This window comes from Bacillus rossius, chromosome 7, assembly GCF_032445375.1.
Source record: "Bacillus rossius redtenbacheri isolate Brsri chromosome 7, Brsri_v3, whole genome shotgun sequence".
Taxonomy (NCBI): Eukaryota; Metazoa; Arthropoda; class Insecta; order Phasmatodea; family Bacillidae; genus Bacillus; species Bacillus rossius.
The window spans coordinates 48,362,317-48,387,848 of record NC_086335.1 but is presented as its reverse complement, the minus strand read 5'-3'; the positions used below and the strand labels follow the sequence as shown (position 1 = coordinate 48,387,848).

The 25,532-nt window shown below is 36.0% G+C and overlaps 1 protein-coding gene across 3 annotated transcripts in view; it reads left to right on the top strand.

The window, feature by feature from the left end:
- The window catches only part of LOC134533984 (protein O-mannosyl-transferase Tmtc3), a 57,938-nt gene extending 32,693 nt beyond the window's left edge, over window positions 1-25,245 (top strand). For all 3 annotated transcript variants that reach the window (XM_063371849.1, XM_063371847.1, XM_063371848.1), the window contains exons 9-15: window positions 180-328; window positions 2,531-2,749; window positions 3,320-3,413; window positions 8,051-8,341; window positions 11,419-11,601; window positions 12,380-12,664; window positions 21,756-25,245. In XM_063371849.1, coding sequence (XP_063227919.1) covers window positions 180-328; window positions 2,531-2,749; window positions 3,320-3,413; window positions 8,051-8,341; window positions 11,419-11,601; window positions 12,380-12,664; window positions 21,756-22,145 — 1,611 coding nt within the window. In that variant the 3' untranslated portion in view covers window positions 22,146-25,245. The remainder of the gene's footprint in view (window positions 1-179; window positions 329-2,530; window positions 2,750-3,319; window positions 3,414-8,050; window positions 8,342-11,418; window positions 11,602-12,379; window positions 12,665-21,755) is intronic.
- The last annotated feature ends 287 nt before the right edge of the window (window positions 25,246-25,532 follow it).

The window sequence follows — 25,532 nt, the reverse complement described above, 5'->3', positions numbered from 1 at the left end:
ATTATTATTATTATTATTATTTTCTCCTTTTTTTATTTTGCATAATAAATAATGATTTGAGAATCACAGTAATCAGAGTTAATAATGCTGCCCAGGTAAATTTGAGGAATTCATTATTATTCTTAGACTGGTGGATAATTCATCAGGTTTATTTTTTAATGTGTTTTTTTTTTGTGCAGAGCTTGGGAATGCTGATCCTCCCGTTCCTGCCGGCGTCCAACTTGTTCTTCCCGGTGGGCTTCGTGGTGGCAGAGCGAGTGCTGTACATGCCCTCCATGGGGCTCTGCATGCTGGTGGCCTACGGCTGGAGCCTGCTCGCGCAGAAAAGGTACCGCCCAGCACCTGTGTGCACCAACGTGCCTGCATTGTGTGCGTGGAGTCCACGCACGACAGAAGTGATACTTTGTGCTTATTATATTTAGAGGTGGGACGATACCACACTTTCGATACTCGATTCTGTATTGTTTTTTCAGTTCGATACTTTCGATACTTTCGATACTTACGATACTTTTGATACTCCAGGGAAAAATATTTTCCCATTAAGTAACAATTATTACAAATAACATAAATTAGTTTTAATCTATATAAATTCAATCTAGCTTACCAGCACAATGTCAGATTAAACTTAAATACATAATGTTTAAATAATTGCATTATATTAATGAAAGATATGAATTCATCATTATATATATCTACATATAATAAAACCACCAGAAATGTAAAATACAGTCAATAATCAAGTAAAGCTGACATGAGAAATAGTGGCCTTATAAAATGTTATGAAGTCCTTTCTTGGAGGGGGGGAAAAGTCACCAAGCCTAAATTAGAAATTAAAAAAAATTAGGCTATTGTAGAAAGAAAATCAGAAATTTTTGCTTGTTTGTTTCATTTTACAAACATTTTAATGCAACAGAACAATTTTCAATAAAATTTTAACTTGAGAAACGTAAAATACAAATCAATCTGATCGTAAGAAAACAATAACAAATGGGTATATTCAGTTCAAAGATTAATGAATGCACAAAATATGAGATCCGTGCCTTGGTAAAGCACGTGCACCATTTTCATAATCATTGCTTGTTTGCGCCACTAGTCTCGCTTGGTGCTGGCCATAAATGCTACTACCGAAGTGCACAGTCTTCCTGATACTATCCATATCTATGGTGCGATAAAGTTATTTTCTTCCGTTTGCAAAGGTAAACAATGAACGTTTTTCAAAATAAAAGCATTACAACATAATTTATCAGGAGGAATATAACAAAAAAAATTGTGAATTTTAGGACTTTTCCGCTTCGTAAAAACGTATGAAACGGGAAATTAATTATTTTATAAGTGTATTTTCCGGGAAAGTAAACCATTGTAAATATAGTACTTTCGGCAGGATCAAAATTAATCAGCGTATGACACGGGAAAATGTATGAAACAGGAACGTATCATTGAGGTTCTACTGTAGTTGTATTTTGTACGATGGCGACTCAAAACTTAATTCAATACAAATGAACAAGCATTCCAGTATCGAAAAAATGTATCGAACTTACAGTTTCGATACTCGATACTTTGCGATACCATCAAGTATCGAAGGTGTCGAGGTATCGAAGTATCGAAAATCCCATCACTAATTATGTTATTAGGTGCAGGAAACACAGTTCTCTTTGGCTGAGGTCGCAGAACAAAAAAATATATATATGAAAATATGCGAGTGCTAAATTATGCTATTGTGCAAGTATATGTATGTAAGTGTGAAAGTATGGCAAGTATGCAATTGTGCAAGTACAAAGTATGCAGTTGTGCAAGTGTGTAAGTATGTGTGTGTGCAAGTATGTCCCTCTACAAATGTCCATGGATTAAGTAATGTTTAGAGTCGATCTACAGCATAATCCTCTTTGTCCCTCTACAAAATGTCCCATGGATTAAAAACAATATGTATTTTTCGATGATACAAAGAAGGTTTTTGTTTGGATTGGTTTGGGGAATCGGGCATGTAATAATGTAGCAATTAGTGTTGGGTCGATTCCAAAAATATGCTGATTGCCATTCCAGTTTATATTCTCATATTTGTGGTTCAGTTCGATGATTTTGATTCCAATTGCTTAGATTCTATTCTTGGTTGAATCCACATCAAAGAGGTAGATTGTACAGATGCTTTTGGCTCTGCATTGCAGCAGACATTTTCTCAACCCTGAAAATGCCTGCTGCAATGCAGAGTGCAACATCCATACATAGGGGCAGGAATAATTAGCATCTTACTATAAGTGCTATTTTGTTGCTAATTTACACTTTAGATGCTATTTTTTGCTAGTTTCCAACATAAATGCTATTTTAGCTGATTTAATAATTTTATTTGGATTTGACCCATCTCTGCATAGAATATTAAAATAAGTAGGTGATAGGAATTCAAAACTTTTTAATAGACTTTGTGTGTATTGTGTGTGTATCTTGTATGCTCGAGTACCTAATGTCTTCTTGGACTCATGTGCAGTATAAATCATAGCAAACATGATAAAAATGTTTGATTTTTTTCTTTGCCAAGGTGTAAGAAGTTAGCGTGGCTCCTTCTAGGAGCTCTGCTCCTGATCCACGGGTGCAAGACGTATACTCGCAACCTGGACTGGGAGAACGAGTACACGATCTTCATGGCAGGCCTCAAGGTGAACCAGCGGAACGCCAAGCTGTTCAACAACGTGGGCCACGCCTTGGAGAGTCAGAATCGCTTCCAAGAGGCCTTAGAATACTTCCAGAAGGCTGTGAGGTCAGCTAAGCTTCATTTCTCAGTGCACAAAACCTTTTTATGTTTCTGCTGTACATGTTCATCATGTATTGTGTGGAAGGAAATGTAAACAGCATGGTAACGCTGTTAGACATGTCGGGACTTGTTTTGTTGTCAGTGGAAGAGAGGTATGAGTGGAAAGCCAAAACAAAAAGCGGCAGTGTGGCCTGATATCACAAGTAATGCTTGCATGAAGTCTATTTGCGTATGTGTGTTGGTGTGATGTATAATTTGAAGATTTTGACACTATAAAATTGTTCAACTTATATTGTTTTCAAATATCCAACCTTTTATTTTTTTGGTGGTTCCTATGAATGTGCTCGTAAATTCGCTAAACTCTTTAATCCTGGGACTTGTAAAATTGGGGCTTCTCTTAATGGATCTTAGTCATTTTTATCTTCAACAAATAAATGTTTAGTTAATATGGAAAAAAAAAATTTTTACCATCATATTTCAACTTATTATGCTCAAGTATCGTGACTACTTATCATGTACTTAAGTTAGATTAACATTACTTTGAAAGAATTAACTTATTTTCTTGATTTTTTACAGAGTGCAAGGGGATGACATTGGAGCCCACATAAATGTGGGCCGCACATACAATCACTTGAAGATGTTCAAAGAGGCAGAGGAAGCATACCTAAAAGTAAGTATAAATTTTGCAATTACCTATTTCTTGTATATTTTTAAGTATTAATTAGTTCTTTAGCAAGTAATAGTGTTAACTATAATCTATATGAAATTGTATTAATACGTATGTCAAACAGCTAATTTAGGTTATTGGACCAATTCCTAAAAAAATTGACTGCCTTTGAGTTGGCACTTAAATTTTATCTTTTTTGTTTTAATTAGTGTTTAAAATTTTCATGACAGAAAACTATGAATATGTCTACTAAATACAAACATAAAATATAAGCATTAAAACAATATTGAAAGTAAATAAAGTGTACTGAAATTGCATTTAATCAAACACTGACCTAGCAAACAATGTGGAAACCAGTAAAAATATAGTTAAAAGGCTTTTCTGAATAAAAATAATAAAATCAGAAACTATTATAAGATTATTCAATACAATAAATTACAAATACAAAACTAGGTTCCCATGACCTTGAACTAAATAATCAGCTGATGCACACTGTATTACTGAAAATCATCATGTCCTAAATATACTCTGCAAAGTTGGGGAGGGCAGGGATCTTGCAGTGCCACAGTCTTCGTGTTTCCACGATGTTGAGATTTCACTACAAACTTATAAAAACAGTAGAATTTTGCCGTATTTCGCTCTTCACTATTTCTTAGGGTCCCTTTGTGTCATGGTTGCGATTCACTGTTGATGTGGGTTTGTTTACCGAGAGAGAAATGTTTATACTGCAAATTTTAAAGATGGAAAAATATATGTTTTTCTTTCTTGGCGTTCAGTACACTTTCAAACAATTTCTAAGGCAGTATGCCACGGTCATTTAAATCATAAACTTTCTTGTGCAAACAATAATTCATTTCCATGTGATAAAAAATTATTTTGCTTAAGAACATACTATGATACAAATTCTATGTTGAATCTTGTGAAGTTAATCCTAGTTGTAATAATAGTGATGTATTTGACCTATATTTTTTAAAGGAAATTATAACCATTATTATAAATGTTGGTTGTAGTATAAGGTATTGATGGTGGTTTTGGGTGACTAGTATAATTTATTTATTTTTATTTATTTATTTATTTGTATTTGTGACATGCCCACCGACAGCTAAAACACTTTTATGGTGGGCATGAAAAAAAAAACTAAAATACAAAATACAGAAAAAAAAAAGCTTATAACAACACAGAAACACAAATACATAAACAAGACAAACAAAGATATATAGAAATAAAAACAATAACAACTAGGTCATTAACAAAAATAAAAAACAAATACAAACATAATTAATACAGGTAAAATCAAATTATTAAATGTTAAGAGATATTGAAGGAAAAATAATATATCTATGATAGACATAAATCAGAATATATATAATTAAACACTGTTGGAATTCAAATATATATTATTGTAATTTGTTATAAGTCTATAAATAATATCATTATTAGTAATAAGAGTACACAGAGTAGAGCGTAAGCGGGAATTGAATTGAGGAATTCTTAAGGCAGTATTTTCAAGAAGATAAGGGCATCTGAATTTATTAATGTAACAATTATGAACAAAAAGAGCATCAAGATAGGCCCTACGGTCTACCAGAGGTGTCCAATTGGGGCGTGGGAGGTTCCTTGTAATAATTAAATCTATAACTTTATTTTGAATACTTACGATTTTTTCAGTATCTGTTAAGTTGATACCATTCCAGATAACAGAGCCATATTCTAATTTTGATCTTATAAGTGCCATGTAAAGAGAGATAAGTGAGTCTGAGTTGGTTGCATAAGAAGTAATAAATTTTATAAGCGCTAGAGTTCTTCGTGCATAGGAATATATGTAATCTACATGTTTATGGAAATATAGTTTTGATTCAAGGATGATACCGAGATCCTTTGTGTAGTGGGCTTGAGAGATGATAGAATTCGCTAATTTGTATGAATATTTAATCGGATGGTATTTCCTAGTGAACGATATAACCTTGGTTTTATCTTTGTTGAGTTTGACCAAGTTTCTTAGACACCAATTATTAACTTTAATAATATCTTCTTGTAATAATTCACAATCCTCTAAGGAATAAATAATTTTATAAATTTTTAGGTCATCAGCAAAAAGAATTCCAGTAGAGTAGCAAAGTACTTGTGTAATGTCATTAATAAATATATTAAAGAGAAGAGGTGAAAGAGTACCTCCCTGGGGAACACCAGAACACGCATTATACTGAGAAGATCTATGATTGTTGATCGATACAAAAAAACTTCTGTTGGATAGGTAGCTTGAGAACCAATTGATATAGTTTCCACAGAGACCAAAATGGGATAATTTAATAAGAAGTAAGGAATGGTTTACAGTATCAAAGGCTTTAGCCAAGTCGAAGTAACAGGCATCGGCCTGACCCCTATTTGTAACTATATTATATACAGGATTAAGAAAGGTAAGAAGATTAGTAGTAGTAGACATACCAGACCTGAAACCATGTTGATTATTGGTGAGAGTATTACTAAGTTGAAAATTTAAAAATTTAGCTATAATTTTTTCAAAGATTTTGGAGAACCCATTAAGTAATGATATTGGCCTGTAGTTTGAGACGTCTAATTTTGAACCATTTTTATGAATAGGAATCATTTTTGCTATTTTCCAATTATTGGGAAATATATTCGTTTTCAGACTGGTGTTAAAAATGTGATAAAGTAGAGGTACTAAAAGATGGGCACAGCCTTTAAGAATAAAATTGGGAATGCCATCAGGACCTGTGGATTTAGTTGATTTTAAGTCCTTAATTGCCCAAAGTATTAGACTTTCAGAAATTTTAGGCACAGCTATAGTCTCAACAGACATGACCGATGTAGTTATTGGGGGAGAAGTATTTGGGGTTACATATACACTAGAGAAATACTGAGCAAACACATTCGTTACCACATTCGGATCATTTGATATATCCCCATTTACTTTAAGAGAAAGTTGTTCATAATAACCATCTTTCATTAATTTAACATATCTCCAGAAACTTTTAGGGTTTTTCTTGATATTGTTGTTTGTCGATTGAGTCCAGTGGATTTTGTCGCGTTTAATTAGAGATTTCACAGATTTTCTAAAATGAGAGAACTTTGCATAGTAGAATAGATTATTATTTCTTTTGTACAACTTGTGGAAATGTTTTTTAGATTTAAGAGCACTTATTAATTCGTTGGAAAATCAAAGGGGATATTTAGATTTTTTTTTAATAGAAAGAGGTATATAAGTATCAATTTTTTCAGAAATACAAGTTGTTAGTTGATCCACGAGATCATTAACATCAGTAGAACTATAAAAGTATGACCAGTCACAGTCATTAATAGAGTTGTAAAGACCAAGATGATTCCCTTTTTTGTAATTTCTGAACACAGAAGAGGGATTAATATTCTTGTGACATGTTTCTAACATGATGTTAATATTTAAAGCGGGATGGAATATATCTTCTTTGATAAGGATATCAGCAGAATGTGATACCAAACAATGAGGAAGATTAGAAAGACACAGATCTAAGAGATTTATAGCTGGTTGGGTACAATTAAATTGTGATAAACCAAGACTGGATGTGAAATTCAGTAGGTAACTGGCTTTAGATTTGACATGTGAGTGTATAATGTTATCAGGATTAGAATTAGACCAGTCAATGCCAGGCACATTAAAATCACCAAGAATCAATATATCATCACAACAGACTAGCAGTTTATCTTCCAAGGCTTCAAAATAATTCCGGTAAATATTAGGTGTGATATCTGGAGGTAAGTAGATAGTACCAAGTATTAATGATTTCGTAGGCGTTAGTTTTATTTTTAACCAGACAGCTTCGATGCCGGGGAAAACGTAATCATACAAAGGATGCACTGATAAGAATTTATGCTTATTGATGGCAGATAAGACACCTCCGCCTCTATTCTTCATTGTCAGTTGTGAGTTTCTATCGTCTCTAAAAATTAAATAACGGTCTGTAAAATAGTGAGAGTTTATATTATTTTTGTTAAACCATGTTTCTGTTAAACAAATAATATCAAAATGTGAACTAATTAGGTTTTCCTGAAATTCAATAGATTTGGTTCGTAAACCTCTCACATTTTGATACGCAACTGAATATTCTTCAAGAAACTGTTTCACAGGTGGAGATTAAGATGCTCCTCCAGGCACCAAGATTGAAGTAGATGTGGATGCGGAAATAGAAGTAGAGGTGGATGTGGAAGTGAATGCACTAGGCCTGATGATGGGTTCTTCAGATGCAGAGTTGTTGTTTAGAATTTGATCATGATGTAGTTTGCAGTAGAAGGGGCTTAACAAGCAGCCGTTTGGCCAAAATACAATGTTATTTATTCTAGAAAAGTCCTCTTCCAGCACGGAGATGTGGAAAGAAGGTATTGATGGTGGAGTTGGGTGATTGTAGTATAAAGTATTGATGGTGGTGTTGGGTGATTGTAGTATAAGGTATTGATGCTGGTGTTGAGTGATTATAGTATAAGGTATTGATGGTGATGTTGGGTGATTGTAGTATAAGGTATTGATGGTGGTGTTGGGTGATTGTGGTATAAGGTATTAGAACAGCCCCTAAACGATAGTTATTACTCGGAAACCAAACATGTAACCTACCAGCAGTGTGAGACGAAGCCTTGATGTTGGCGGACAGGCGAAGTCGCTGCTGCCCAAGGCGAAGCCCGGGGAGTCGTACCAGGCGCGCATCGCCCCCAACCACCTGAACGTGTTCCTGAACCTGGCCAACCTGATAGCGCGCAACGAGACGCGGCTGGAGGAGGCCGACCTGCTGTACCGGCAGGCCATCAGCATGCGCGCCGACTACACCCAGGCGTACATCAACCGCGGGGACGTGCTGCTCAAGCTGAACCGCACCAAGGAGGCCCAGGAGGTGTACGAGCGGGCGCTCTTCTACGACAGCAACAACCCCGACATATACTACAACGTGAGTGCCCTGGCCTCGCAGCCCTGTGCCGTCTGCGTTAGCGAGAGGAGGCCTTGCCAGCAGTGGCGTGGCCAGGATTTGTGTATGGGGGGTGTTAAGAAGCATTAACTCCCCCCCCCCCCCCCCCTCCCCGTATGAAAGTGGGGGGTCGGGTCGGGGGATCCTCCCCCCCGGTCAAATTTGGATTTCACGGTGTAAAATAGTTGCTATTTCAGCTAGTGGTGCACCGATATGACTTCACCGATTACCGATTCGATTATTGATTATGAGAGCAATAATCGGCAGATACCGATTCAGTTACCGATTATAATGAAGAAATTTTTTTAAGTGTAATAATGCACACAAAAAATTTTATTCCCATGTGAATTTAATAACAAGATTAGGTAAAATTGAGAATACAGTTATAGTAACAGTATAAAAATATATAAAATACACTATTAAATCATTGCAAAGTGTAAATTATATTAACTTCTATTTAAATATTTGTTATTGTAAACAACTTGAACTACAGTCTAATAATTGTAATTTTCAATGGGTAAGTTTTTGTTGCGGAAAACTAGCATTATTATCGACTATCACATAAGGTTGCATCAAGAAATTACCGTTTGACAATGTAAACATGCTGCTTTATTTTGTTCACTTGAGTTTATAGAAAAATGTTTCCACACTTCACTTTTTTTCTCCCTACTCGCCATCTCACTATAATTATATAAAAATGACTCAAAACCAATTCTAGCACATGTGATTTTATTTATGTTGACTGAATATAGGCTATAAAATTATAAATACTTTTTCACTTTTCACGTCACATACAAATAACAAACGGATAATGTTACCAAAGACGCCCATAACGAGTTTGTAAAACGCAGTGATAAAAACTAGACGGTATCGGGACCACGATTTTGAACCGCTACTACGACTCAAAAAGATCGATTGTCATAGAATCCACTGCAACTGCTTGTATGTGGTATTTTTATTGCTTGCCATCTATTTTACGTCTCTGGCTATAGGTAATGTACAAGGCCACTAAACAAAAGACGAAACGTAAATAAACGTGTAGGAAAAATCTATTTTTTATTGTTCGAGGCAATGAAATTTATTAAACTTAACGAAATATCTGTAATTATGATATGACAGAGTTAGATGTATTTTGTAATATATAAAAATATTACGGTATTTCGTCCTAAAATGTGTAACAAAATATTACACGGTAAAAACCTACTTAATTACGCCGAGACGTAAATAATCGGCAAAGTAATCGTTAAGATAATCTCCGATTACGATTAATCGGTAAGTACCCATAATCGCCGATTACGATTCATCGGTATCCGCATCGGTGCACCACTAATTTCAGCAGTTTTCGGTACTTAAATTTAAATATTGTAATGGTAAAAATTTTATTAATTTTAAAATGAGAAATTTGTTTGAGTGATGAATAAGAAATTAATTAAAGATTTGGTGCTAATTAATTAAATATTGGGAGCTAAAGGGGGGGGGGGGGGGGTTGAACCCCTAACCCCCCCCCCCTCCCCCCTGGCTACGCCTCTGCTTGCCAGTGGGCCTTGAGGGATTCAGAACAGCCCAAGGAAAAAAAAAATGGTTTTGGAAACCCTCCAGAAAAATTGAGGGGAACAAAGGGGGTTGTTTGTAAAGTCGGTTCACGGACGATAATTTTACGTGATAACGTCATAAGAAAACATTGATGAAAAATTTGCATATTTTTAATTTTCAAATATTATTAACAGCTTTTGCAAATTTAAATTAAATAATTTGTTTAAATATATTCATGAACAATTAGTTATAGAAATGAACTGATATATTCACGAACAATTAGTTATAGAAATGAACTGAAATCAAATCAGTGTCAATAAATTGTTAATTTGAAATGACGAAATTGGACAAATAAATCAAATTTTTTTTAAATTGCTGCTTTTAAAAAGCCCGCCTTAACCTGTTTAATATCATAGAAGATTTTCTCTCGCACGGTGGTTGGCCGGTTCTTTGCACGCTTGGCTCTGGCGGAACGTGACAATGAGTCATGCTTTTTCCGTGCGTGCAGCCGGCGTTCATCGATTTATAAGACGTTATCACGTCAAAAAAACCTATTAAAGATTAATTTTCTAAATCAACCTGTAACTTAAATTTCAACTACTGTTTTCATAATTTATCATAAGAAAAATTCATATTACAATTGCGTCTGTAATATAACGGCCGGTGCGGAGCCGGGTCCTGAGTGGTTGCCCGGCTTGCCCGGCCCTGGAGTTGTCCCTGCTCGTAACTCAATATTACAGTAAAACCATCTTAAGAAAATCCCACTTAACAAAATTTTCCTGCTTAGTAAGTTTTCAAATTTTGTGTGTTTGACCTATCACTAGGTATAATTTTACCCTTTTAATAAATTTTTCTTATTAATAAGTTTGAATTTTTTAGTACCTTCAAGTACTTCTTACCAGGGTTTTGCTATGTATAGTGCTGTACCTATGATTAACAGAAGTTTAAAATGTTATTTTCTATTTTCTGGGATACATACATACAAACTACTATATGATATATGACTATGAGTTTAACTACCTGCCTAAACATATACTTTTTTAATTTTTATTTTTAAAAAAAACATGAGTTAAACATTTTTTTAAAATTGTCTCAAATATTTGATTGTTAGCTGTTGGTCTTATTGCAATTTTTTTCATTCATGTATAGTGAAAGGTCTCTTATCTGGTATTCTGTGTTTAAGATTCGATAATCCAGCTACAATCGACTGCTCACGTTCAGATTTTTTCAGTTGGATTCCAACTTTTTACCTTGGCCGCATTACTGCGTTGCCAGCTTTTTAGTTAATTCAGAGTTTATCATTACTTTATGCTTTTATTTCAATACAGTGTTTCCTGTTTTCTAGTGGATTACCTAATGTTTTAAATTTCTCACTTCACAGGTACATTTCCGAAATAATTTTTTGAAGACCAACGCTCACAAAATCGTTAATCTGGCACGGCTGTGGTCCCGAACCTTTCACTGCTATCATTTTGAGGGAGCTAAGTTTGGGGATTTGGCAGTGAAGCAAGTGCCTCTCTTTGCAGCTGGGTGTGGTCTTCTTGGAGCAAGGCAAGGCATCGCAGGCACTGGCGTACCTGGACAAGGCCCTGGAGTTTGATCCAGAACACGAGCAAGCGCTCCTCAACTCGGCCATCCTGCTGCAGGAGTTGGGACGCGCCGAGCTGCGGAAGGTTGCACGCGAGAGGCTCCTGAAACTACTGCGCAAGGTGGGTAAGCTGTCAGATGCCTGGATAGTGTTTGCACTTAAAAATTATTGTTAGCTGGAAAAAAAATTTCGTTGGGCTCCCAACTGAAGTGGGAATTGTGACGAATTTTCCGGTGGGCTGGTGATTTTTTCTCGGAGTGCTCTTAGTTACTCGCACCCATTCATTCCGTTAAGCCCGCCGCGCACGGTACAATATTTTCTACTAGTTTGCTTACTAGAATGCTTACTGGTTTCCGTACTGTATAGGCTACAAGCTGAAACACTAGGTGCGCTACAAGTTTCTGCTGCACACGGTTCTAGCTGCCTTACTAGTTTTGTTAAGAGAATATTCTCCACAACAAATTTTTATTATGATAATTCACATTTTTTTACTGCATACAAACAAGGCTCTTCTTTGTATGCATTTAGGTATTAAAACGAGGAGTCGGTCACTAGTCCACTTATTTCCGTCCATGTTTATCACGACATGCGCGCGCTTAAAAGAGTAAACAAACCCTCGTGCTGTTTTCGTGAGTTCTGATTGGCCACTCCTTAAATATTGTTGGAATGCACCAAGCAACGAAAATGGGACCCTGTCTGTTACGCAAAACCAGTAGCCCAGCTCGTACAGCTACTAGTTAGTATCCAGTTTGAATTCGAGTGAAGAAACTGGTGGCAGAGCCAGTACGACTCCTAGCTTACAATATTGTAAGGAATATTGTACCGTGTGCGGCGGACTTTAGTCTCCATTCTCGTCCCGTTGTCTCGAAGGACCCCGACGTCACCATTTATCCGTGCAGGACGCGACGAACGAGCGAGTGCACTTCAACCTGGGGATGCTGGCGATGGACGACCGGGACGTGGCGGGCGCGGAGCACTGGTTCCGGCGGGCGGTCCAGCTGAAGGACGACTTCCGCAGCGCCCTGTTCAACCTGGCGCTGCTCTTGGCAGACGACCACCGCCCCTTGGAGGCCGCCCCCTTCCTCAACCAGCTGGTCAGGTTCCACCCCGACCACATCAAGGGGCTCATCCTGCTGGGCGACATCTACATCAACAACATCAAGGACCTGGACGCAGCCGAGAACGTGAGTGGGGTTCACTGTGCGACCGCCGGGTCTGTGACGCTGGGGAAAAAATAACACCGCTTCCTAAAACTCAGTTGTATCCTTGCCGTCTGGCGTTAGAGGTGAGTGAGTAAACAATGCCAGAATAGCAGCGCAAGGTTGATGCATCAGCACTTACAGTATTACTTTTATTTTTTTGGGCATGGGGAGGGGGAGGGAACTTCTAGGTAGTCATCAACAGCTTGACAGACAACTAAAAACAGATGCTCGGATCTCCCGATTGCAAGCTGGGGACATGCTACAGCATGACCAAACACGCTTGATCTTGATGTGAACTGGTGAAATAAAATAACTAGTTTTTGAGTGGGCTACTACACGTGAGTGTTTCTTCCAAAGAGTCATCCACTTGAAACTTACAACGATGAAGGTAACATATTATTGAAGTGAGATGGTAGGTTCAACAAACACATTAACTTGTTGCACAGTTTCGACTTTTTTTCACATATGAAGTGTCCGCCACTTTTAAGTGTTGCTGATTTAAGGAAAACTATGTGATTGGTATTTGAGCGGTTACAGTATTAATAGTGTATGTCTACTTGAACCAAATAATTTTCTTCTAGTATAGAATAAAAACAATATTAAACAGACCAAAACAAATGCCTTTGCTTTGAATTTAGTCTCAATTTTTTAACCCATTATTTAGGTGACTTAAGGGGAGTGGTGCAGGACAAAAAACAGTCATTCGTCAGAATTTGTTGGAAATGAGCTTAAGTGTTTCATAAATGCTTGTTTATTACTACTGTATGGCCAGCCAGCACGTATATAAGCTAGCGGGTGAGATTTGGCAAGTTAGTGGCGAGAGAGCTTCTGTGAGGGGAGGTTGTCGAATGTTGCAGCTCTGCCATCTAGCGGGAATCTTTCGAAGGTCTTCCACAATATCACCTCTCTCTCTCTCGCTATCTCTCTCTCTCCAACACGGACACCCAACCAGCTCTTATCGCTTCCCATCTCGCCCTATCCTTCATTCTCGGATCAGGTAGCCGCCCTTGGCTTCCCCGCGTAGACTTTCGTGTTATTCCAGGAAACCAAGACAACCTGTGAACAATTTGTCCAAAGCTGAATTTTTGTACTGTGGTAGAGACTATGCTTAATAACATACCGAAAGTTTACCGCTGTAGACCTTGTGCGTTATCACCGAAAATTTGCATTTAAGTCCTAGGTGACAGCAACTTACGTCAGTCCATTAAAATGCTACCCATTTATACAGTTTTTAATTTAGACTGTCCATAAACTTACCAAAATAATCTAGAAACTGTAATACACCCATTAATGTTAGAAAAAATTTAAATTTTTAATATTTATGATATAAAGCGATTAATTCACGACATATTTTTTTTTTATCTTTGCCACCCAGATAAAAATACGATTTACACCGATTTGAAGAGCCCAATACGAAAAAATGTCTAAATAAATGTTTTTAATTATACTTTTAGCTTTAAGATAGTATATTTATAAAGAGTCTAGCATAATTAGATGCCTCATTAAAGCTGCCCGAGCGTTGCAGTGTACTACGGCCGTACTGATCTTTCACGGCCGGCGGGCTTTGAAACACGCTGCGTACTGCGACACTCAATAAACTTGGTCTTATTTATGGATTACTTAAAATATATTTAATGCATATGATAGGGTGTATTCATGTTACATCTATTGAGATATACATATTATTTTTTTTATATATGAATGATTTTTGATACAATAAAATTAACAACAAACAATTTCTGCTTGGAACTTGTAAATCAAAATTCTAGAGGACCTCTGGTTTTATATATGTGTGTTCGTATTTTGTTACAAAAAATTTATTATTAAAAATTATTTTAATACCAAAAATATAATTATTTTTTATTTCTAATACATTATATTACCGTATATACTCGTGTATAGCGCGCCCTTTTTTCCCCTCAAGTAAAGGAAAAAATAAGGATGCGCATACACGGAAAAAAAAAAGTTGGGTGATGAGGCGGGGAGGAGTGGAAGTCGTTAACTGCCGGTTGACGGGTGACGTTTCTGGCCAGCCCCCACACATACGCACAAGCAACAAGGCCTCTCTTTCACACACACACACACACACACACACACACACACACACACACACACACACACACACACACACACACACACACACACACACACACACACACACACACACACACACACACACACACACACACACGCGCGCGCGCAAGCTCGCAGGTCTCTTGTTTATTTTTAGACCTCCCCCTCTACAGCTAGTAAAATAAAAGAGAGAGAGAGAGAGAATGTTGACACCAGTCCCCTTCCCACTTCCTTCGCTTCGTCGCAGCTGCTACCGGTGAGTCATCTAGTCCTCCGTGTCACATTCCTGCCTGCCTCCCTTCCTCCCGTCCACGTACCAGTTGAGACGATACAGCGCTTCATTATCTTCCGTCTACACAGCAGAGTTTAAGTATTTTCCTGACGCATCACCACACATCAATTTAAATTATCATTTGTTTCATACGTAATTACTTAACAGGTACCACAAAATGTTAGTACAATTTATTTACGGGGAAAAAAAAATTTTTCTTTGGAATTTGTTGCAAAAATCGTGGTGCGCGCTATACACGAGGGCGCGCTATACACGAGTAAATACTGTATTTTAGATCAGAACTGTGCAAAATTTTAATGTAGCCTATATTATAAAATATATATATATATTTAATTGTATGAAATTAGTTTACTATATAACAATTGAAGAAAACGATACACCGTTAATGTGCTTATTGAGTTTTGTCACTCTTAAACATAATTCGTATGATAATATTATTTGTTTCCAGAAAATAAATAATACATAAGTTGTGTTGTAAAATGTATTGATAGAATTACATATTTAGTATTTTTTTTTCTAAGTTAATTCATTGGAGTGCTGCGCCTAGCTTACTTCGTTGAATTGCTAGTGGCAAAGAGCGGTGGTGGATGTTTTTGCAAGAGTTTGACCGTATTTTATGACCCCAGCTGTGAGAGGGTGTTCGTCCCAGAAATCCTAACGGTCAAGGAAAATAGCCTTTCTCTGTAGTCACGTACGGGTCTGCTACTCGCACAATATTGTCAGTTTATCACAACTTTCCGGGAAGTTCTATTGTTGTTATTTATTTATAATTTAGAAATTAAAGAGTCAATCATACTAACATTTTTACCTAAGCAAATTGCATCCTGGAAGATTTTTATCTACGTTTGCAGCAAAAATCACTTGCAGTTAGGAAACTTTTATTCTTTCAGAGTAAAATTCAGTCTGGAATTACCATACATTAAAAACCTTAGTTTTCTGGAGCAAAAAAGTCCCAGCACGAGCGACTTTAACACTGCTGCACCACACACTACGCAGCTTGAAATACTCAGTGGTCAGACTATTGTACCAGACACTCAAAATATACACATTTAAACCTTAAAAAAAAAAAAACACAGACAATATTTATGAAGCGATTTTGACGTTACGCTCAACATATTTATGTAACATGTAGTCAAATTTCTATAAAAAATATATTTTTTCTTACCTTTTATGATTAAAATTACCAATTTAATAATAGGACGTTTCAACTTTGAGGTGTTTATCACAGTTACCATGTAGGACATTCTTTTATATTACTTTGGCGCCATAATGAGAACCGACTTAAAAAAGTATTAAAGTTATTAAATTTACGAAACATTTTTGTGGATTATTGTAGAAATTATCATTAAGGACTCAGCTGCTCATTTATTGATGTGATCACAAGGTTTCATCGGTAAACTTTTGACGTGTTACTAAGAAATGTTCATTCTACTACTGTACAAAATTTTTCCTGTGGGATAATTTTCCATGTATTAAAAATTTTTGTTTCTTAACAGCGAAATTCGTCTCGACCCGAACCTACTTCGACAACCTCGCAGTAGTATACACTACGCGGCTCGGATCGCTTTAGTGGTCACTAATTGTATGAGACACTTAAAAAATATACCAATTTAAAGATGAATAAATATGCAACAACGATTACTTTAAGCGATTTCCACGTTGGGCTCTTTAAGTTTATGTAAGATGTATTTATATTTCCTTAAAATTGAATGAAAGTGAATTCGTTAACTTTAATGATTTAAAAGGTCTATTTTATAGAAACATGTTTAAACTTTGTGCTTTTGATCACTATCCTCAGATAGGGCAATGTTTCTAGATTATTTTGGGTTCCATACTGACGGTCTACTCCATAAACTGCATTTGCAATATCCATTATTGTGGATCGTAACAAAAAAAATTAACTGCTCGTTTTCGGTGTGACACACAAGGTTTGCGGCAGTACTTAAACTTTTGACGTGTTACTAAGAAATGTTCATTCTACTACTGTACAAATTTCGGCTTTGGGATAATTTTCTATGTATTAAAAACCTTTGTTTCTTCACAGCGAAATCGTCCCGACCCGAGCCTACTTCGGCAACCTCGCAGTAGTATACACTACGCGGCTCGGATCGCTTTAGTGGTCAGATACATTGTACCAGGCTCTCAACAAATAAACTAATTTAAAATTTAAGAACTAAATCGTGATTGTAAAATGGCCGCCATGGTGATTTGCAAATTTATGGAGAAATAAAAGCAGTTAAAATCTTATGTAGTTTCCAAGAGACATTATTACATCACCAATCATCTTAAGTAACAGGTTTACAAAATTTCAACATATTCATTAACTAGTCAGTTTTTTTTCAAATGTGTTAGTATTAACAATCTGGACCATATCTAGTCGGTGAGGTCTGTATTGTTACAGACTATCTGTATTCCGGTATTTGGATTTTGAAGCTACTTAATGATTCGCTTTCAATGTCTATTAAAATATACCTAATGCTAATTGCAGGAATATTTCTACTCGATTTCAAAATTATAATTCCTGAACATTTGTAGCGGACACATTTCAATGTAACACTCACTGATTTTCGAGTTGTGTTGAGGTTTCGCATGCCACTTCGTGTACACGAGATGGCCCCTGCTCTGGTAACAATGAGTCATCACAACCGGTGCCGTCTGTACGAGCGTTTTCACAAGTTATCCTGAAATATGTTCTTAAATATTAATTCAAGTGAATTCTTAAAATCCTACACACCTTATCTTAAGTGTCGTAAATGAATCGTTATATTTTGTAAATCCATATAATATAGGAGCCAACATGGCGCGAAGCGATGGACGCGATACAAATAATATATTTTTTTTTTTTACCAACCACTACATCAGTAAATATTTGTGGTTTCCATTCGCTATGAATTCAAGCATGTAACATGTGTATTGCTTCTTCAATACGGCCACAGTTAAATGGGAGGCTCTGAATCACTGAAAACTCCTCAACAAAATCAACGATGAATCACAGGCATTACAACAAACAGTTGTCACAAGTCAAGTAGCCAATGAGCAGGTGACATTTTTCGAGTCCGTAGAGGATTGTTGAGACTATCCTACAGGTCAATGGCAACGCGCCCTTACGCGCATGGTTAATGCATGAGTAGAGTGTAAAGGCGTAAGCCTGAGACATATCTAGGTCCTCATCTAACCGCGCACACTTAAATTTAACTCAGGATAGGGTGAAAAATGTTTACTAATTTTGCAGTCCCAACAGTCACCAACGAAACGCCAGCAAAATAAATAAATAAGCTTACGAATATTGTTCGTGAATGAAGGCGAAGCTGATACTTTGGAAACGTTACCAGCAGATATTAAATAATGTTTAACTATTATTTACGTAGCTTACTTCTTAAAACTGCATTCATGTAAACTGATTTTGTGTGAGACTATGTTGAGTGTTTTCTGCTACACTTATTTTTCTGAAAAAAGTCTGTGGCTTAATAAACTTGTTAACATTGATGCCTGTCATAAAAAAAATTCAAACGTAATTATACGGATACATGTTGAGTATAGTTTATGAATGGTTCACGCATTGCTGGGAAAAAAAAAACATGTTTACAATTTTACACATCTTTCTGTTGTCGCATCGCGTCCATCGCGTTGTACATACGCAACTCTGAAAAATAAATGTATGATAAAAAAAGCTATAATAAAATAATCTCTTATCTTTCTTTATTCTTTTTTCTAAGTGCTATAATGGCTTTCGATAGTTTTGTTCTTTTGTGTACTCTGCTTGGTGGAGGTTTCTTCGGCATTTTATTCCTGAATAAATCTCACGCTTACAACAAAAAACATCTAACTAAATCACTGTGCTAAATAATAACAGAGAATAACCATTCAATTATACGCCGAGCTAGACCAAACACGTTCTCTTATCTACTGAAAATGAGTACGTTGATCTTCATATCAGTTTCCCGCGAAATCCCATCTCCCCTTCGTAAACAGCAGACAGCTGTGGCAGGCTGCAAAAAGTTAGAGAAACTGTCGCAAGGTGTCACTACTGTCCAGCGCGCTCCATAATTCCTCGTATCCGAGCTTGCACGCTGCTCAAATTTCTACAGCTACGTTTTTACTTTAGGTCCGACTGCAATAAGCTTAAGACTAAAATAAAGTCAATCATTCAGCCGACATATATGTAGGCGTTTGAATTACAAATGAAAACGCGAATTTATTAAATTCGCAAATGAATATCACGCAATTTCGTAGCAGCTCATTTATTAAAATTCAAATTGTAAATACGTTAAATTAATAATGATTACAGATAAAATAATGGTCACAGTCATATCTCCCGTGTCTGAAAATTTATCTGCGAAAGTTTTACCACTGAATTCATTATAGTTTTTTAATAAAGCTTGAATTAAAAAAATTCCCGAAAATCAGCAATAACTTAATTAAAATAAAAAAATAAATTTTACACCAGAATGGTTCAAATCTTCTCTAGCAGCTGAATAATTACCAAATATATTGTTTTTTTTAATACGATGCTGGTGCACCAATCCCCTTAAGTCACTTAACTGCCAGATTAGGATTACATCATTTGACCAAAGAAAAGTGTTGTTAAATCTGTGTATTTTGGTTTTTTAATCTGATTTAAACAGATTCTGCAGTATATAATTTCACTAAAGATATAAAACCTCCCTATGTCTAAAAGTGATAGTTTTTAATGTAGTTGGAAAAACAATCTCAAACCAGCTCAGTGTAAACATTTTTTTTTTATTTTTTTTATTTTTTTTTGCTTGTAGTCATATAACAAATATTTATTGACATTCAAATTTACTGCACCTGACACAGGAATACAGGAAAGCTTCACTATAAAGAACGTGAAGGGACCAAAAAATAGTTGAGTTTGTTATACTGAAGTTCTTTATACTGAAACATAAGCATTGTTATAAATATGTATACCGATAAACACATGCAACACCTTAAGTGTACTAAGGTTCAGTATCTCAGTCATTAGTCTATGGCCGCTTGAAGAACCTGTTCACATACTCTCTGCTGATGCTTTGTCTATGGTCAGGAGACACATTGTAGGCAGAGCTGCCAACCTCAAATCACACCCATCAGTAATGACAATTATATGGAAAAAGTACATGTAAATCATGCACGATAAATTTTTCCTGAGGAATTATGACACACACAAGATAAAATAAGGACAATAATATGCAAAAAAAAAAATGAAAAATGTAGGCCTATGCATATGAATACAATGAAAATTAATGAATCAAAGAAGAAAAAAACGATTTGAACAATACAATCATCTGAATATGTAAGAAATGTCAAAAATTTTACAGGAAATTTTCAACCTTCAATTCAAAGTAAGCAAAGTTATACTTTTGAACAATTGTCTTTTTATTTGCTTCTTTTATCCTGGTTGGATAAGAACTGTCTTATAAACAAACAACAGAACTTGTAAACAATAACTCTGCGTTAGTTACTTTCGTTTCTTCAGATGTAGCGAAAAAACTACGATATGGATTTATTGCTCGTCATGACTATAAAATGTTCCGCATGTTTCTTTAATTCAATGTGCCCTCTACAGTCATCCCTTCCAACGTGTGCAATCGAAAAGTCACACGTGCATACATTACAAAACGCATGGTGTTCCAAAACATTAGAAGACGACAAGCATCGTCATTCTTTTGAATATTTAGGTCTTAGGTCGAAAGTTTTGATGAATTGCGTTATTTTTTTTCTCCCCCATATACACTTTTGTTCTGTCACACGCTTCATTTCTACAACCGGCACTGAAGAACACAACACTATTGAAAAACGTAAAAAATTTCACGCCTGTAGACACGACAAAAACACTATGGACTGTGATGAAAAAAATGACTTTCAAAAAATAAATCAAAACACAGGTTAGCCAAAGTACCGTACAAAAATTATCGTGATGTAAGTAGCCAAAAAACGAAAAATCCGAGAATATGTACTAGTTGTATCGTACAACGGACGTAATACCATTCCAATATTATTTCAAAACACGAGAATTAATCTACTAATTTCGATAGTACGTGCGCACACATACTAGTTCCGTTATTGTTTTTGTTTACGTACACGCTGTTACGCTTGAATAAGAAAATTAAAAATAAAGAACATGTTTTTGGATGGTAATTTTTTTCATAATTTGCCTCAAGGTTGTTCGTTCAAGTGAATATTTTTGTTTCACGAAGAAAACCACCGTCGTAAAATTCGTTAAGATGAAATAAAATTCAAGGTTATTATACACGTTTTTGGCGGGACCAAACAATGAGTTCGGTTAAGTGAAGTGTTCGTTTAACTGAAGTTCATTGTACTGGTGCTTTCCTGTATTACCTGATTACTGATAAGTGTATGATTGGATTGAAAAAAATATCTAATATGTACTTACATACAAGGATTTGCATCTGCAACAAACATTAATTACTTTTTTTCGCTGTTTAGTGGAGCTTTGGTGGTTAATTAATCATATTACTCACTCACCTCTAACCAAGATGATCCGAGATTCAATTCTTGGCGAGGGAAAAAAAAACCCAATTTTTCACACATTGGGAAACGTTTAAGGCTTATATTTATAACAAACAAACAAAAATGTTTGGTCCATTCAATTTTGTTTTGTATAGAGAGGTTTTTGCAGTTTAAGTACAGCTTCTCAATGTGTAAGTCATTAGTTCATTGACATGCTGTTTGTTCTCACGCCTGCAGTGCTACAAGCGGATCCTCCAGCTGGACCCGGAGAACGTCCAGGGCCTGCACAACCTGTGCGTGGTGCACGTGGAGCGCGGCGACCTGCTGCGAGCGGAGGCCTGCCTCAGGCGCGCCCACCAGCTGGCCCCCGGCGAGGACTACGTGCTGCGGCACCTGGGCATCGTGCAGGCCAGGATCGGCAAGCTGCGGCCGGGCGGCGACGAGGGGGAGGGCAGTGCGGGCGACAAGGACGAAGCCCCCGTGGACGGTCTCCCCCCTCCTCCTCCCTCGGAAGTGTCGAGCCTGCCGGCCAGGACTCAGCCCCGGGGCTACCAGGGCCTCCGCGACGGGCCCCCGGAGCAGTTGTTGGCCCCCTCCGGCGAGCTCACCCCCCGATCCTCGTCTTAGCGTTTTATGATTCCCCGGCAGGGCGGAGGAAGTTCCACCTTTTTCGAATCGTTACGTTTGCTGAAGTGAATCCGAAACGGAGAAGAGGACGCTGCTGACGCAGTTGAAACTGTGAGTTGAAGATCGTGGTGGTATCGGGTATCGGTCTGTATTTTTACTCATCGGCAACGTTTTTCACAACTGATTTCAGTTTGAATCATTTTCTGAGTGGTATCGAGCACGGAAGTGACTAAGGAATATATTTACTTACACTTATGCTCCACTTTCAAGCCTCTTGCCGAAAACTTAAGTTAATTTTGGTGTCATTTGCTTAGAGATGTGAATGTGCATTATTTATTTCTAAAGGATCCCTTGGCATAATAAGTAAAGCAAAAAAATTCTGTACGTACAATAGTTGCACAAATGAAATAATTGGTGCTTTTGATCTCAAGGATCTGATAATCAGCATGTAGTATAAATTGTTTTAATGGTCTACATCAGTTTTAGTTAGTTTTGCATACAGGTAAGCTAAACTTTCAGCTCGCAACAGAATGAGTTGGGTATGTCAGTTTGTCAGGTTGGGGGTGTTACAGCTTTCAATTGTTGTCCCAGCTGCGATCACTGTTTGTAAAATAAAATAAAGTAAAATGAAGGATAATTATAATTAACGTCTTATTGGCATGCAGAGCAGTGTTGGTAGGATGAGGTCTAAAAAATTTTCAGTGTGGCCTTTGTCGATTTGAATGTTAGTGCTAAAGCATTTAAACCAATATAGTTTCATTTTGCAGAGCATCTGGACTGGAATCTTAATACGTGCATCAAGTTTGAGGTGTTGCAAGTGACCAACAATCATAGTTCTTCCCTGATAAGGGAAAATTTCCCAATTTTTGTTTGTGATAGTATTCTATTGCAGTCAAGCGTGTCGCAATCATCCTCACTTAATGGGCTACAGGAGTCGCATACATGCTACTTGTTGCACTGCAAATTAGTTACAATACGGGCTTAACTGAGTTTAGTTACAAAGTAAATTAAACTCTACTGGAAGGGAAGAATGATTTTAAATATTAGTTTTTAGTACTATATTATAGAATAAACATAAAAAAATATCTTCAAAATGGTTAGCTTTGAAAGTGTGGATCAAGAACTGTGTTACTATTTAACAGTTTCTTCGTATGAAAATGAAGGAATTTTTGTGGAAGCCATTTTCAAACTCGGTTTTACTCTTCTTGATGTTACACAGGTTTTTTTTTTTTTTTTAAATTCAACGAATGATCATTAAGTTTTAATATTTTCTTCGAAAACTTACTTCATTTTACTATGTGTATCTTTCTGCTAAACTATGCATGTACTGTTTACTATGTTTTGAGGTTATTGCTAGACACACTTTTGCTTTTAAGTATGTAGACTTGCTTTAAACATAACAAAAAATAATATATATTAATGGAACTATTTACAATATATTTAAGTGTTTCTGGAAAGCTTATGTTAATCACTTACTAGCAGAACCTGGCAGATGTTGTCCTTCCAGTGTCTATTTATTTACCTCTATGTATCTCAAATTAATGGTTTGTATGTAATCTAGAATCTATAAAGCATTGTAAATGGTATTCCATTTTAAACTCACTCGCCAAATACTTAACATAGTCACAATCACTATTTGTTGTTACTGAGGATTAAGGACAGTAAAAATTACAATATACCAATTTCCATGACGATCGGTTGAACCATCTAGTGGCGAGTTATAGCAAAATGGATATTGCGAAAATATTCTCAATGTTCAAATATCTATGTATACCAATCGGTTGAACGGTGTAGAAGATAATACACTTCAGCGCCATCTGGTGATGAGTTATAGCAAAATGGGTATTGTGAAAATATCCTCCATGTTCAAATATAGTTGTAGCTGCAGTAAAGGGCTTTGCCCAGGCTGAACACAGTGTGATATACAGTATTGTCCGTGAGTTAAAGCAAAATGGATAGCGCTATATGACAGTGTGGTGGACATAGAGAAATGACACATACTTTCTGTTTGTATGTCTATGACCTATGATTTTCTGTTTACCCGGTTTAGAAGTTGATGCGCTGCAGCATCATCTAGTGGCTATTAATAGCAATAAGGATGTCTCAAAAATATTCTCCATGTTCAAAAAAATGTCTATAAATACCAATTTTCATGGAGATCCATTGAACAGTTTAGAATTTTATGCATTGCAGCACCATCTAGCGGGGAGTTACTAGCAAAGATTTTCATGGGCAATAATGCTGTAATGCTTAAGGCAAGAGAACCTGATTTTTTGCAACAAATTACTTTAAAATATAAAACTTGAGTATAGAATAGAAAATGACTAATTATAATATACATTGGAACCTGATAAACCGGGAATTTGGTTAACCCGGTTCTCAATTAAAAATTAAACATATTTTTTGGGGAAGAAAACCAAGCCAACGAAGTGTAATTCATTAGGGAAGGGACAAGAAAGGAATATAACTAAAAACTATGTATTAAAAGTAGAAACGAACGGAAAAAGAAACAAACTAGAATTGCCTGTGTATAAATTACTTACATGAAATTTTGCTGTATTGTATAACCTAAAAAAAGAAAACTACATGACTATATTTTCTTATAGAATTTTAAACACACAATACCAAAACCTATAATTGTAATATAAAAAAACGATTATGTCAGTGTATAATACAAAATTACATTTAACATAATTTTTAGTTAAAAAATGACTAAAAAGAGGTATTTTTGATCGAGCAATTTTAAGATGCATTGCCTGGTTCCACTTATTTCTCTGGATCTTGGTCTAATCCCAGTATTTAATTAATGTCTGGCTTGCAATCATTTCATTAAAAATAATATTGCTTCATTAGAAGATGGTAAAAAGCAATAATACTATGTATTTATTGCTACATGTTTTCTGTATAAACAATAAGAAAACACAACAGTTATGATGCCATACAATGCCTATGTGTACACTTCAACCCCAATCATTTATGGTCGCCTGATCAGTACCCTTGGGGTGTAAAGGAACTGTCAATGATCTCAGCTGCGGACATTGTGAAGGGTAGCGTAGCCAGAGTTTGGTGTTTTTATTTGGGGTATTTAATAATTAATTTTTTTTGAAGATTGATTAGTAATTTAAACAAGCTGATTTTTTTTTGGAGGACGCAGTAAGTGGAGCATAGTGTAATTGGTACAGAAAATTTATTCATGAGCTGTGATGCTTGCTTTGACAATGGTTTTGATTCATTTTTGAGACTATAGCATAGATATTTGACAAATGAAAATTATCTTGTACCATTAACATTGAAAGTAACATTAATTGTTCGTAATTAATTTTTTTTTTATTTTTTTTTTAGCAGTTAAGTCATTGGGTGAGCCATAAGGGATTAGTTATATTTTGT